The sequence below is a fragment of the Eulemur rufifrons genome, chromosome 7 (assembly GCF_041146395.1).
Source record: "Eulemur rufifrons isolate Redbay chromosome 7, OSU_ERuf_1, whole genome shotgun sequence".
NCBI classification, from domain to species: Eukaryota; Metazoa; Chordata; class Mammalia; order Primates; family Lemuridae; genus Eulemur; species Eulemur rufifrons.
The window spans coordinates 253,882,809-253,897,126 of record NC_090989.1 but is presented as its reverse complement, the minus strand read 5'-3'; the positions used below and the strand labels follow the sequence as shown (position 1 = coordinate 253,897,126).

Genomic DNA, 14,318 nt, shown 5'->3' with positions numbered 1-14,318 from the left:
AGGTGGCATGATAGCTCACTCCTGGCCTCAGGCTCCCAAGGAGCTGGGACTCCACGCGCAAGCCACTGCACTTGGTTTGATGCTTTTTCATTAGCTTCCCCCAGGTACAGAACAAGAAGGTCTCTCAGAATTATTTAATAATGGCATTACAATAGCTAGGCACACCCAGCCACAAAAGTGGCAAGCACATCTGTCAGCACCGGTCTTCCCTCGCAGAATCGGGACAGATCAGACTTTCCTATGGGCACGTCCGACAGAATACCAGGGCGCCGTCTGCCTCCCGGCCCAGCTACAGCTTCAGTTCACTGGGCATCGGCTCCCCTCTCAGGCCAGCCAGCAAGTTGTTAGCTGCCAACAAGGACATAGTGTTGCGGGTTCTGTAGGTGGCACTGCCAATGTGGGGCAGGATCACTGGAAAGAGAAGAGAGGGAGATGAGCGTGGCTCAAGAGCCTTCAACTGGTCTCTTCTTTCATGTCTTGGGTTCGCCAGTAAGAAAAGAGAAGCCGCCTCATCATTCCTTGCTTTGCCTTCCCTCCTGCCGCCACTGAGCATTCCACTCCCCCAGGGCTGAGGCTCAGAGGAACGGACTGAAGAGACTCCAGGCTGCTGAAAGCCAGACACCATGTGATGAGAGGTTCGTATCCTAAATACAAGAATGTTGAGACTAGCATGGGTCTTGGAGCTGATCTAGACCCAGCCCTTCAATTAACAGATGGTGTCGATTTAGCTTAGGAGTTTAGCACTGGCCACCCACACCTTGTGCCCCCGAAAATGATGCCACAGGGCCACAGGTTTCTGATCCACAGAAATGACTCCAAGACGGAATGCTGGACAGCACAGCTCCCTCTGGCCCCACTACAGGGCAAGTGCAGTCATTTGTCCCCAAAGAATTGCCAGCTGGGGGTGTGGTGGCACGTGCCTGTAGTCCCAGATACTTGGGAGGCTGAGGCAAGAGGATCCCTTGAGCCCAGGAATTTGAGTCCAGCCTGGGCAACATGGCAAGACCCAATCTCTTAAAAACAAACAAAAACACTTTAGAAGCAGTACCCAGTACCTGGGTCCCTGAGCTAAACTCCCAGGCCTTGGGGGATGGGGCCAGTTTTCCTGGCTGTGGCCAACAGTGCCAACACCACAGCCAGTGTTCCTTGCAGGCGGGGGTGGGAGGCGGGGACGGTAGGGTTTCCAAGGGCTGCAATAATGGGAGCATTCACGGGGGAAGGCAGTTAAAGACCTCCCGTTTGAGTGTCCATTCCAGAATTCAAGTAAAGCACAGGGACTTGGCCCAGACAGCCTAAGGCCCTGACCACTCACAGTTAGTGTGGGGGCAGAAGCCACACCAGCTACCTGAATAGAGAGAACTTATTATAAGGGATTATTAACTAGGTATAAAGCTGTTAACTAGGTAACAGAAGAGGCAAACAGAGAAACACTGAGGCAGTAGTTCTCTAAGTGTGGTCTCAGGACCGGCAGCATCAGTGTCATTTGGGAACTTGTTAGAAGTAGTCTCAGCCCCAGCCCAGACAGACTGAAGCTGAACCCTTTGGGCTGGGGCCCAGCAACGTGTGTTTGATCAGTCACCCCCTCCTGGTGACTCTGAGGAACACAGAAGTATAAGAACCCCGGCACTAGGGTATCAGAGGTAGCAACTGCTCAAAGTATCTACCACCCCAGGGACAGGGGGACAAAGGGAAGGGGTCGGACTGGTGAAACCTAGAAGAATGAAGGCAGGGTCCCACTGGAGTTGAAATTCAGACCTGTGTAGCCGGGCATTGAGTGACTGTTGCTTATGTCTCTGAGGGGGCCCAATGGGACTGGTTAAGTGTTGGAAAAATTGTAAACTGGATTCTCCAGCAGGAAGCAACTGGTGCTGGCAGGAGGGAGCAAGTCCCCAGTGACAAGGCCTGGCAGGGCCAGCCAGCGCAGCAGGAATGGGGTGCACAGACGCCCAGCCCCGGCCAGGCAAAGCAGAATGGAGAAGGGGGCTTTGTTGCTGAGAGGCAACAGCTTCCTAACGGGCACAAGTTGTAAATATTGGAATTATAATTAATTACATTTAATAATTATAATTTTCCACACTTCAACTGATAGTAGCAACTTACAGTAATAGCTATGGGTGTAAGACACACAGCCCACTCCTCCTTACATCCATTCACCCTACACTCTGTCCCTTTAGAACAGAGAGCCAATTGAACATGCTCAGGAGGCCCCTTCCCATTACGGACCACTGTCACTGACACATAAGCAGTTACGGTCCCTGGGCATGTTCCTTTGTGCTCAGCACTGCTCAGGCCAGCTTCACAGCCTGCACCTCAGGAACCCCCCACCCCAACACTGGCCCTGCAGGGCAGCAGCGGGTTTGCTCTGGGAGAGCGCAGTTCTTACCACAGTTCTTCAGGGTCAGGAGAGGGTGGTTTGTAGGCAGTGGTTCTGGGCTTGTCACATCCAGTCCAGCAGCTGCGATCTGACCACTGGCCAAGGCCTGGTACAGGTCGTCCTGGTTTACGACATCGCCCCTGGGAACGACAGTGGCGAGATGGGTGTGCCGGCACTCCCTCCACCCAGGCCTCCGTCAGGGCAGAACAACCCACAGCATGAATGTTTCCGCTCACTTGGCGCTGGCTTTTAAAGCGGTAGGTTTTAGAAGATGCTCGCTTAGAGTAAGTCTGTATGCTCAGAGAACCCCTAGCCCTGCCACTTTCTAGCTGTGTGACCTTGGGCAAGAGTTTCATATTCTCTGTGCCTCTGTAAGATAAGGAGAACACCACCTAGGTCCCGGGCATGTTGGGAGGATTAAAGCTTTCTCACATGCACTATTGCACAAACGGCCCGGAAGTCTGCATTTGTGTTGGGCCCCATCCAGGTATTTCTAATCTGGCTGCCCCTCCCCCCGACCCTGAGCCACCACAGCATGCCACCAGGACCCTCCTACACAGGGCAGAGAGATGAGCACACGCTTACCAACATCCATCAAAGTGAGCAGCTACTGAAGTCTGGAACTGATTTTCTAGAGACTTCATATCATACACTAAATAATACTTATGCAACAGTGAACAACACAGGGACCCGTACATCCTGGGTATATGCAGGTGCTCAGTAAATAGAAGCTCTGACTATGCTGGCCAGCAACACAAGCCCCGTGTTCCTGCACTCTTCTCTCTGCCACGCTCAGGTCACCCCCTTTATAGCTAAACTTCGGTAATAACAGGCACCTTTGGAGTAGATGAGCCCTCAGGGTGACCTCATCCAATCCCTTCCTCCAAAGGGATTTAAACAGGTTCAGAAGGTACCAGCTGCCCTCCATACATGCCCAGTGGCTTGAAGGTACCCCCAGGGACATTTTGAGGAACGAAGACAATTTGAGTTTTAGGGTCAGTCTTCCCAGAACCACAAGGTTCAAACTATTGCTGAACTCAAGGTCAGACAGATGCAGGCTCAGCAGCGTGGAACGTCGGCCTCTGAAGGGCCGTTCAGACCATGAAGTCCAGCCCTTTGGGGGAGGACGCCAGGCCTGCTGGAGGTTCCCTGGTAAGTTGCTGCCCATCTGCCTTCACTCCCTGCGTGGACACTGCTCAGTGCCAGGCCCTGAGCCGGGCCAGGGCCACTGCTGGGAACCAGACAGGCCTGGGCCCTGCTGTGATTCTCTTCTTCCTTACTGGGGCTCTCTCATGTGTAACATTTCCCATGTATTCTGGGTCAGTTGGTTGGTTTATGGAAACCAGTCGGCTTGGCCTGGGGTCTCACTAACAACCCACAGGGAAGAAGATCCCCAGATCGCAGCAGTGGGGACAGCTCCTCTCTGGGCTTGCTGGGTGACCCAGGGATGTCAGGTGGCCCTAGGATACCTGCTGATGTTGACAAACACGGCTGTTTTCTTCATCTTCTGGAAGAGGTCCTTGTTGCAGAGCCCCCTGGTTGCAGGCGTTAAGGAGCAGGTCACGATGATGAAGTCAGACTGGGCAGCCAGCTGGTGGACAGACACTGGGGGAAGGCAGGGAGCCATCAGACGCAGGTCCCAGGTGAGGGACAGCAAGATGGGGGGCAGACCAGACCCTTCCTCCCTCCTCCCATAACGGAAGCTTCCGAGATACTTCCTGAGGGCCTAGTCTCTACCTGGACAACTTGGATGACTACAAAGTCAACAGCCATTGGTGGGATCCTGGTATATCACATCATTCACCATGCCCCTTGGTGTAACAGATGGGGAAACTGAGGCCAGAGAGGGGCAGGAGCTTGTTCAAGGTCACACAGTGGCATCTGGACCACTCTGGCTTTCACCACCTTCAGGGCCCAAGTGCCACGGGAGTGAGGAATGGCTAAGCCCCAGCCTGCCCTCTGCTCACCACACAGTGCTCCACCAGGGAGCGGATCCGCCTGGACTGGGGCACTCGCAAGGGCTGAGTCCTGTCCACCAGTTTATTAAGGCACAGAGTGAAAGTGCTCAGCCCTCCCTCACATCCCTCACCATCCACTGTTGCTGTGTCACACGGGCAGCGGTGACAGGACTCTGAAAGACAGGAGCCCTGGAGTGCTCTCCTGGCCCTCAGAGGACTCACTGCATGACCTGGGCAAGTCTCTGCACTCCCTGAGTGGGCCTGTGTCTGGGGCAGTAGGCTGGACAACACCTAAGGGACATAGCAGCTTCTGAGCTCCTGTGTTCTGCCTGAAAATGCCACCATGAAAGCAAACAGAGCTCCCCAACTGGGCACAGACGGGGCTCCTGTGGACATCAAGGTTTAACTTACCAAACTCTGCCTGGAATTCCGCTGCTTCCTCAGGCCTGGGTTGGCGCCCTGTGTATAGAAATCTCTGGACGCCAAATGGTTTCAGAAGCCGAGCAATGGCCTGGCCTAGAGGCGAGAAATCAGAGTCCAGGGCTGTTCCCAAGCCCTCAGGGGCAGCGACCCAGGGCCCTCAGGGGCAAATCCTCCTATCAGCACAGCCCGATGTTAACTGGTCCCTACTCATCCAGAGCTGGGGGCTGCCCTAGTGCAACCAGGCCCAGCCAGCCCTCACATCCCTAAGGGACCTAGAGACAGCTCCTCAGCGTCTCTGTGCCTGTGACTGGCTGATGCTGTCTTCTCATGGGCCCAGTCATCTTGAGGGCCACTTGCTAACCTTCTCTGAGCCTGGACCTGGCGTCCCAGGAGATGCCTGGTCAAGCAATCCCCTCCCTCCTTCTGGACCTTCTGCTTCTGTTGACGCAGTCTCAGACCTCAATTGACTTTTTGGTGGCAACTGCCAAACTGCCAACTGGCCCCAAACCTACAAGACATTTTCATACATGCTGCTACCGAGACAGGCTTGAGCATTTTGGTTTTCAGACTCAGCAAATGCCCCTAAGCTGTTGGGTTTCTCCAAACAACTCTGCAGTGACAAAGGCAGGGCTGCTAGCTTGCCACACAGGTGACCCACACTCCCTACCCTGCACCAGGCAGGATGACAGGGAACACTGACAGCCACCTCGCTAAGCCCAAGCTTTCTTCCAGACTTCTCCACATAGGGGCCACTGGAAGAAAAACAGCTCTGCCCTGTCTGCAGAAGTGCAGGCAAACTCTGTCCGCTGAGCTCTCTGGGCCCTGAGTTAAGGCTTCACAAATCAATTGCCTTCTAGAATCCAGGCCTGGGGGAGCCTGGGCTATCCCACAGCAAACCACTCCTAAAGGGCCCAGTCTAGTATTTGTAGCCTTCATCTGTTCTCTATGGAACTGTAATCGTGAAGAACCCTGCCCCTTACAACCTGCTTCTATCACCCAGTGAGTTCTTAAGGAACTCCTGATTTTTAAAAATGTATTCATTTGTGTGTTTTACAAAGCTGTATCTCTCACTAGAGATATCCCCACCGCATGCAAAGTGCCCTGATAGCACGAGGGTAAGGCAACCCTTTCCAAAGGACTTCCAGCATTCAGACATGTGGTGCCAGGGACTCAAACCAAGCCATGAGAGCCAGGGGCAGGCAAGGGGGCAGGTGGGAGCCTCACCTATGCGCCCCAGCCCGATGATGCCAACGGTGCTCTGTGTGAGTCCGTAGCCACACATCCACAGGGGCTTCCATGAGGTCCAGCCACCGCTGCAGGGGGAGAGGGGGACTGGTGAGAGGCCGGGCCTTAAGCAAAGTTGGGGCCCAATGGAACTCCCAGACCCACACCCCTGGCTGTGGTCCAAGGTATAAACCTGCCCTCCAGGTCACAGGACAGGACTGAGAGTGGGATGAGTTGCACCCACAGCTGCTCGGTGCTGCAGAGAAGCAGCAGGAATGACTCTTCATTTAAAGCCACCAGGGACACAGGAATCAAGGGCTGGAAGGGGCCTTCCAGGCTCTCATCCCATTTTGCATAGGGGGAAACTGAGACCAGAAAGGGTGACCTGCCTGAGGTCACACAGCCAGGGAAGAGCTGGGAGCAAGAGGCTGCAAACTCAGGATTTGTGATTCCAAAACAAGTTTTCTCAGCACTCTAGGACGGCAATAAAAAGCAAAGCCACAAGGCCCCCCCATGTTGCCCTGGGTGGGCCTGCCTTGAGCCACCTCCAATGAAGGTGACAACTCGTAGATGGGCTGGAGAGTAGGACATTCAGCACTGTGTCTATCGAGCCCCGAGCCCCAAGCTGTGGGCCACGCTCCTGGGCTGCGTTCTCTGAGGCCTGCGCCTGCACAGCCCAGGCCAGCCCCTGCACCCGGAGTGCCTCCCCAACTCTTGATATACAGACCAAAGGCCCTGATCTGAAACCCTCAGGCCCGATGTTTAGTCTGGTTTTTAGAAAGGCAGTGTGGTGCATCTGGTGTGTTCTACACACCCCCGGGCAGTGTCGGGCAGCACCCTGTTTCAAACACAGTGGCACATCTGCAGCAAATCTTAGGAATATTCACACTGAGTGGCAGAAATAAAAACTACATAAATAGCCTCCTGTTAGCATGGTCAGGTTTTGCTCCCCAAAGATTTATGAAACAACTTTCAGCTCCCAGAGCTTTTTGGATTTCAGCATCAAGGGAGAGGGACAGTGGACCTGTGCCTCTGTGCTCAAGAGGATGCCCACTGGCTACTCCTCCGGGAAGCCTTCCCTGATCCACACTCTTCCCCAACTCCCTCAACAACCTGCAGAAATGACCTGTCCCTCCCTTCCCCTCTGCTCTCGTGACTTCCCCTCGTGCCGTTTACTGCAGCTGGGTCTGTGCCCCTCACTAGATGGAACACTCCCAGGGTCAGAGACCACATCTGGGCCAGGCTGACACTCGTGCTCAGGAACCTGCTGCTGAACAGAGCCGACTTTCCCACCAGCCATTCACTTACTTCTTCACTTCTTCAATGGCCTCTGGCAACCGGCGGCAGGTGGTAAGCAGCAGTGACATTGCGAGTTCAGCGGTGGTGTCTGTCAGGACATCCGGGGTGTAGCCCACTCGGATCCCTCTACAAATGAGACATCTGGTAGGAGCATCCGCCTCAAGCACCTTCACCAATGTCTACTGCTGGCACATTTCCATGATGTCACTTCGCTCCCTCTTTGCTCTGTCTACCAGGAAGCTCAGAACTATAAAGGAGCACTTAGGAATATGTCTATGGCCACGCCACCTTCAACGCGCCTGATCTCGTCTGATTTGGAAGCTAAGCAGGGTGGGGCCTGGTTAGTACCTGGAGGGGAGGAATAGTCAGTCCTCATTGCCATGTTGATGACCTCCCACTTTGGGAAGGATATGAAGATGGAAGATCATGGTTCAAGGTCTGGGGCAAGTAACTACTTAACCTTTCTAAATGTCCTCATCTGAAAGGGAAATCATACTTGCCTCTTCTACTTCAGGGTCTTTTTTGGGGGTCAAAAAAGTTAATGAACATGAAATGGTGAAACCTACACAGAGGTTACCTACTGCTCCTGATCTCCTGGGTTTGCTATAACTGACCTGTGCACATGTGGACAGATGTTCTCACCAGCTACCTCACATTCTCCCTGAATGGTGGAGGGACACGAAGTGAAAACAAATAGTTCCTCTTCCCTACTCTGTCACAGCCACCCTGCACCCCAGGGCCCCTTCCAAGGCCCAAGCTGTAGTTACCGTTTCTTGATTTCATCCAAAGCCAAGTGGTCGACGCCCACGGACATCGTGCTGATGACTTTGAGATTGGCTCCTGTTGCACAGAAAATGCATCATTATATCTTTCCTCATGGACTTCAAAGCCACAACACTGGGGACTATGTGGGGACACCTGCTTATTATTATTTCCTTAGAATGAAAGGAAAGGCAGGCACCGCTGTTCTTCAGTTAAAACTCTGAACAATCCTCCTTGACAGCTGCAGACACTGTGACTGAGCGAGGTTAAGTGGCCTGGCCCAGTCTCCAGCAGAGCTGGGGTTCACCTCAGAGCCTCTGCCACCAGCACCCAGCTGTGACCCTCTGGACTGTCCACCCAGTGAAGCCTCAGGTCTCCTTCAGCCACTCCCGGGGCCTCCCCAGGGACACCTGTGAGAGCACCAAGAAGGCAGCAGGAGTGTGACCCTCTTGCACGCTCTCCTCCAAGCGGGGCAGCAGAAGCTTCCAGGCCAAGGTCTGGGCATGGGTTGCCTCAGCACTGACTCACAAGGGTCCCTCCCCATCCAGCAGTCCCGTCTGAACCTTTTCTCAAAACTGTCACAACCACCTCACAGGGTGATGTTTACCCACCCCAGGCTGAGACCTATGGCTAGGATTGTGGAAACACGTCCTGGCTGCCTGTTGGTGCCTGGCAGTGAGCTAGGTCCTCCCTCATGCTATACCCAGGCCCAGAAGGCTGTGGCAGGGCTGGAGGAGAGCCCAGGACCTTGGGTGCTGTCCCCCACACCCCACCGTCTCCAAACCAGGTCTCTGCCCTTCTAGGGTGCCCAGGGTTCACAGCAGGAGGGAGTGGCAATACGTGTGCAGACGGCACTGCAAGCAACTGCCCCCTCCGGCCTGGTATTGCCAGAAACGCCCTCCGAACCCAGGGAGAGCACTGCAGAGCTGCCCAGGAGCCAGCAGCAGTAGCTGATGTGTCCCACGGGGCCAAGGCACCCGCAGCCTGCCCAGTGCACATACCTGCGGCATCCAGCAGCCTCTTGTCCACACGGTCGGAGAGGAGGCAGAGCAGGCCGTGGGCCCCCGCCAAGCCTCGCTCCAGCTCCTTGTCCGGGATGGGCTCATCCGAATCCCACTGCTCCACCTCACAGCTGAGGGGAAGGAAGGCGAAAGCAGGCAGCTCCACACATGCCCGGGACACCACAGAGCTGGGAACTATCCCTTCTGCTTGCTCTGCCCAGGCTGCGTGGGGCCGGGGGGAGCCAGGGTCAGGCATGGGTGGCCTCAGAACTGTCCTGAGAGAGTGGTTGAGGGTGAAGGGCTGTCACCGAGCTGAGAGGCCCCTAGAGCAGAGCCAGAACTGTTAGGGGAAAGTCAGGGGCGGCTCTTGGCTCAATGCAAACAGCTTTCTCACACTCACAGGGGGCCTTGGGTGGCCAAGCAGCGGCAACTGTAGGGAAGGCCAGTGTGTGGCGGGGGGTGTTCCTGCATCAGTCGGGGCTTGGGTGTCCTATGAGTCCATGAAACAGAAAACTCTCATGCTTGGACTTTGCCAAGTACATGGAGAGCTTCAGGGCGCTGCTCCCGCAGCAGCTCGTGGGAACCGGATACTTTTCCCAGTGCCATTGCCAATGAGTTCAGTGTAGCCAGCGTGCATGTGTGCAAAACACAGGATGGCTGCTGGCACCCCTCAAAACACCCGCTGCAGCACCTCGAGGACTGCGCCCAGGCACTGGCCACCTTTTATCCACCTTTCCAGGAGCAGAGCACACAGTGTGAGCTGCTGCTACTACCAGTTCTGTGGTTTCTGCCTTCCACGTTCTCTCGCTTCATACAAAGCAGGTCCTCAGCAAAGGTTTTGTTGCACTGAGTGAAATTTTAAAATCTCATTTTCCCCTAGAATTGTTTAGCGAGACTGGGTCCCACCTTCTTCCTGATACTGGAAGGACAAACCTGATAAAATGCTGTGGTCAGACTGCAGTTGGACAGGGCTGAGTATAAACCCAGCCCCACCAGCCGGAGCCGTATGACTTTGGGCAACGTACTCAGCCCCTTCCAGCCTGTTTTTTAATCTGTGAAATGGAAATTATACTACTGACTTCACAGTGTTGTAAGGATTAGAGGTTTATGTATACGAAGCACCTGGCAAGGCTGGCCAAGGGAAAGGGTTCAATTTTTAAAAGGTCATCAAAGGCCCCTGCCAACCATCCAAGGAGCCAGGTCAGTGAGGACCGCGGTCCCTGACCCCTCTGACCCCACCTTCCTGTCGGAGGGTCGAGAATTAACAGCGTGGACCTTGCCTTGCCTCATGGACACTGTCTCCTGTCCAAAGGCCGCAGACCTTCTCCAGGTCCCCTCCTACCCGCCCACCACCTGAGGGAATTGCAGGTCGCAGGGTCATTTCAAGGAGAGACAGCTGGGCCCCAGAGAACTTTCTCTAAGCCTTCCCCAAGCTCGTCCCAGCTGGACACAGTTGGAAAGTCCAGGCAAGGTCCTCCAAGTGCCAGGCCTGGCTCTGGCCGGTCCTTGGGACCGCCCCGTCCTCGCCCCTCCCCCACCCCATAACAACTGGGGCCTCTGAAGGCCGCCTCCAGCCCGCCCGGGTGCAGTTCCGGGCGCCCCCAAAGGCGTGCCTGGAGATCGCCAAGCCACCCTGTGCAGGGGTGCCTGAGGCTCCGGAGCGGGAACCCGCAGGGTGTCCCGGGGCATGGGTGCTCTGAGCTGGGGGCTCTCGGGGGCGCGGAGCGGCGCGGGGCGCCGGGCTCTTACTCTGCGGCCCTGGTGAGCGCGGCAATGCCGTCGGGGGGTATCCTGCGGGTGATGAACACCTTCATGAGTCGCACTGGCCTCATCTACCGTGCAGCAGGCGCCCACTGAACCGGACCTGGCCCGGCGGAAGCAGGACGGGAAGCGGGGGCGGGGTCGGGGCTGGGGAGGGCGGGGCCGAGCCAGGGCCTCGGGGGCGGGGCCTGAGAGGGAGAGGGCGGGGCAGGGGCGGGGCCTGAGCTGGGGAGGGCGGGCTGGGGGTGTGCGTGGGAGTGCAGGTCTCCACTGGGAGGGTGTGGGATTGTGGCTGTGACTGTGCATGTTCAGGGAGTGACAGGGACAGTGTGCCTTTGTGTGGAGTGGGAGTGTGGGACTCCGAGTTGTGTGCCTTGTGCATCCGTGTGCCACGCAGCCCCAGTGGAACTGAGAGGTTCGGGGGTGATGCTGCCAAGCATGACACCCACCACACCAGAGGCTGGAGTCGGGGTGGGTGAAGCGGCATCCCGAGGAGAGTTCTGTGTGAGTGTGTGTAGGTGTCTGTGTCCTGCAGAAAAGGCTGTCAGAATGTGGGGGGATGCCTGTCAGGGACCACTTCCATTCCCAGGGCCTGGGTGCCCTCACCATCCATGCTAGGTCTGTTCCATCTTGGTCACACTGTTCCAGGCAGGGGTCTCTGGTCACACAGACTGGGCTCTCAGTCCGACCTGACGTGTGCACTCTCAGGAGGCTGGGCGTGGCAGTCTGAATCCAGAAATGACCTCTCGGGTACCGGGTGCAGTTCCCTATGTGAAAGCCACAATTGTGAGGGGGCTTTAACTGGTCGTGAGCCATCCCCAGGCTTGCTGGACGCCTGCTGACTGGCTGGAGGCCGCTCATGCACAGGGCCAGGGCCAAGGTGCTGCATGGGGCTATGGGGGTCGTAGGCACACCCAGGTGTGCCGTCAGTTGGCCCCGGGTCTGAATCCCAGCTCTGCCACTTACAAGCTGTTTTGCCTTGGTGAGGTCATGTCATCTTCCTGAGCCTCAGTTTCTTCAGCTACAAAATGGGGATAACACTTACCTTTGCGGGTGGTTGTGACTGCTAAACAAGACAATGTGTGCATGGGCTCTGGCCATGGTGCATGTTTAACACGCACTGAGGCTGAGCAGGCTGGGCTCAGGCTCTGGAGCCAGACTGCTGGGGTTTAAACCCTGCTCTACCACTAGTGAGAAGTTATTAAACTTCTGTGTTCCTCAGTTTCCTCAGCTGTAAAATGGGGATGATATTATTGTGATGAAGCGCAGTACTCACTATAGTTTTATGAGCTTAAGGGAAGCCATCTTGTGTGCAGGCTAGTGCAGCCATCTTGTGTACGGACTCACTGTTGTGTGAAGTTGAGAGAAGAATACATGAATAACAGAAAAAAAAATTTATAAAGTGATTAACTTGTAAGTGATTGTTTAAAATCATTAGGTGTGTATACTTACATTGTACTACGCTTGGCAGTTCCTTGGAAAAATGTTCCTTGGATGTTCCTCAAAGAAATGTTCCTTGATTTAACGGGTGCTATTTGCTTCTGTAAGTTTGCTTGCTTATGAGTTATTGTAATCAACATGTTCTGAGCTGTATGTGTATTGTTAGTATCGTTAGTGGTGAAGGTATATACCCCCTGCCCACTTTAAGATAGGGGCCATTCTCTGTCTCTGAACTTTCCCAGAACAGGGGGTGGTCACTGGCCACCTAATAAAGACTCCTAATTTGGCTCAATTCGGTCTTTAGGTGGTCATTTCTCGCATTTTAGGCTATAACAATTATGATATATACTTGCGTCATGGCTTGCTGAGAAGATGCACTATATACAGTGCTTACCTCAGCACAGTACTTAAATATTAATACATCCAAGGAAACCAACGCCCTGTGCCCAGGACAGCAGTTGGTTAGAAATGCAGAAGCTAAAGCCAGCTTAGGACAAGGGGGGAGGGGCAGGCAGCCTCAGCTCTACTGGCTTCATTTCTGTTCCAGGGCTGTTCAGTTATATGCTCCCAGCCCTGGGAGTGCCCAAAGGGCAACAGAGTGGTCTCTTCTCCAACTATTTTTTTTTCTTTTTTTTTTTTTTTTTGAGACAGAATCTTGCTCTGTTTCCTGGGCTAGAGTGCCGTGGCATCAGCCTAGCTCACAGCAACTTCAAACTCCTGGGCTCAAGAGATCCTTCTGCCTCAGCCTCCCAAGTAGCTGGGACTACAGGCATGTGCCACCATGCCCGGCTAATTTTTTTCTATATATATATATTTTAGTTGTCCAGATCATTTCTTTCTATTTTCAGTAGAGACGGGGTCTCGCTCTTGCTCAGACTGGTCTCAAACTCCTGACCTTGAGTGATCCTTCCGCCTCAGCTTCCCAGAGTGCTAGGATTATAGGCGTGAGCCACCGCACCTGGCCATCTTCTCCACTAATTTTATCTGAATCCATCTTGCTTCATGAGGGCCCAGGTGAGGGGACTGAGATATTCACAGAGGTGACATCACCAGCTTCGAATCACACAGCATGTCCCTGGGATTCCTGCCAGAGCTCCAGCCTGCCACCTCCCTTTCTTAAGTAACACATTAATAAATGTCTAACACAGAGACCATTATCTGCACTGCCAGGCCACTTCAGGGAGAATTTCTGAAATTCATCAAAGAGTGACCCACAAGGTGTTTTTCTGTTCCCAGGCCAAGCCCTCTGACCTCTGTTAATCAGTGAGTGTCTTCTGTTAATCACCCGAGCCCAGCTCCTCCCACACACTGGGACAAACAAGGACAGGGGACACTGGACAAACCTATCCAGGTTAATAGGTCTCCTCCTCCAAAGCAATGCACACAGCTGGCACTCAACAAGTGCTCCTGGGTGGAGGGAACGGAGCAGAACATGGAGTCAGCTGAGGGCGTAGGAAGAGGGATCTCCTAAAGCGGAGGAGGCTGACCTGGGCTTCAGGATTCGCTGGGGAACACTCTTTGTTACAACAAGTAGTCGACATTTATACAGCTCTTACTAAGTTCCAGACACTGTTCCAAAAACTGCACATGGGTGGTAACTCACTAATGCTACCTCGCTCCAACGCCTGTAAAGTGCATACTGTTACTGTCCCTGGTCTACAGACAAAGGAAGCTAAAGGCAAGAACGGTGAAGTCACTTGCTTAAAGTCGCACAGCTACCAGGAGGCAGAGCTTGGATTCAAGCCTGGCACCCTGGCTCCGGACCTGAGCTCTTAGCCACCTTGCAAGCCTTGTGGGAGTGGGAAGGAGGAAGGGGCGAGTGAGGGGCGACTTCTAGGTATTGGCCTGGGGGACTCTTGGAGGTGGCTGCACTTTGATGGATATCCAGGAAGGGCACAGGGGCAGGTGGGGTGCTGGGGAGAAGGTGGATAAGTTGGGTTTGGCAGGTGGGTGAGCTGATGCCTGGGGATGCTCAGGTGGAGGCCAGGAGTTTATGGCTCTGGTGCTGGGTGAGGTGGGGGCTGGAGCTGCTCCTTCCAGAGTCATCGGCATAGAAGCTGTAGAAGTGGAGCCTGG

The 14,318-nt window shown here is 54.6% G+C and overlaps 1 protein-coding gene across 1 annotated transcript; it reads right to left on the bottom strand.

Annotated features, from left to right (window-relative positions):
- Positions 1-120: 120 nt before the first annotated feature.
- Positions 121-10,931, bottom strand: GRHPR (glyoxylate and hydroxypyruvate reductase). The gene is made up of 9 exons (XM_069476601.1): positions 10,791-10,931; positions 9,042-9,172; positions 8,046-8,118; positions 7,288-7,404; positions 5,980-6,068; positions 4,744-4,848; positions 3,844-3,979; positions 2,384-2,514; positions 121-411 (listed from the first exon to the last, which is right to left on the bottom strand). The coding sequence occupies exons 1-9, from the start codon at positions 10,871-10,873 to the stop codon at positions 290-292; spliced, it is 987 nt and encodes a 328-aa protein (XP_069332702.1). The 5' UTR covers positions 10,874-10,931; the 3' UTR covers positions 121-289.
- Positions 10,932-14,318: the final 3,387 nt, after the last annotated feature.

Excerpts from the sequence above, each read along its gene's own strand:
- GRHPR (XM_069476601.1), bottom strand. The coding sequence starts at position 10,873 with ATGAGGCCAGTGCGACTCATGAAGGTGTTCATCACCCGCAGGATACCC. Across the intron at positions 4,849-5,979 it reads CATCGGGCTGGGGCGCATAG|GCCAGGCCATTGCTCGGCTT; the intron begins GTGAGGCTCCCA and ends TCTCGCCTCTAG. Across the intron at positions 2,515-3,843 it reads GTGTTTGTCAACATCAGCAG|GGGCGATGTCGTAAACCAGG; the intron begins GTATCCTAGGGC and ends TGTCGTTCCCAG.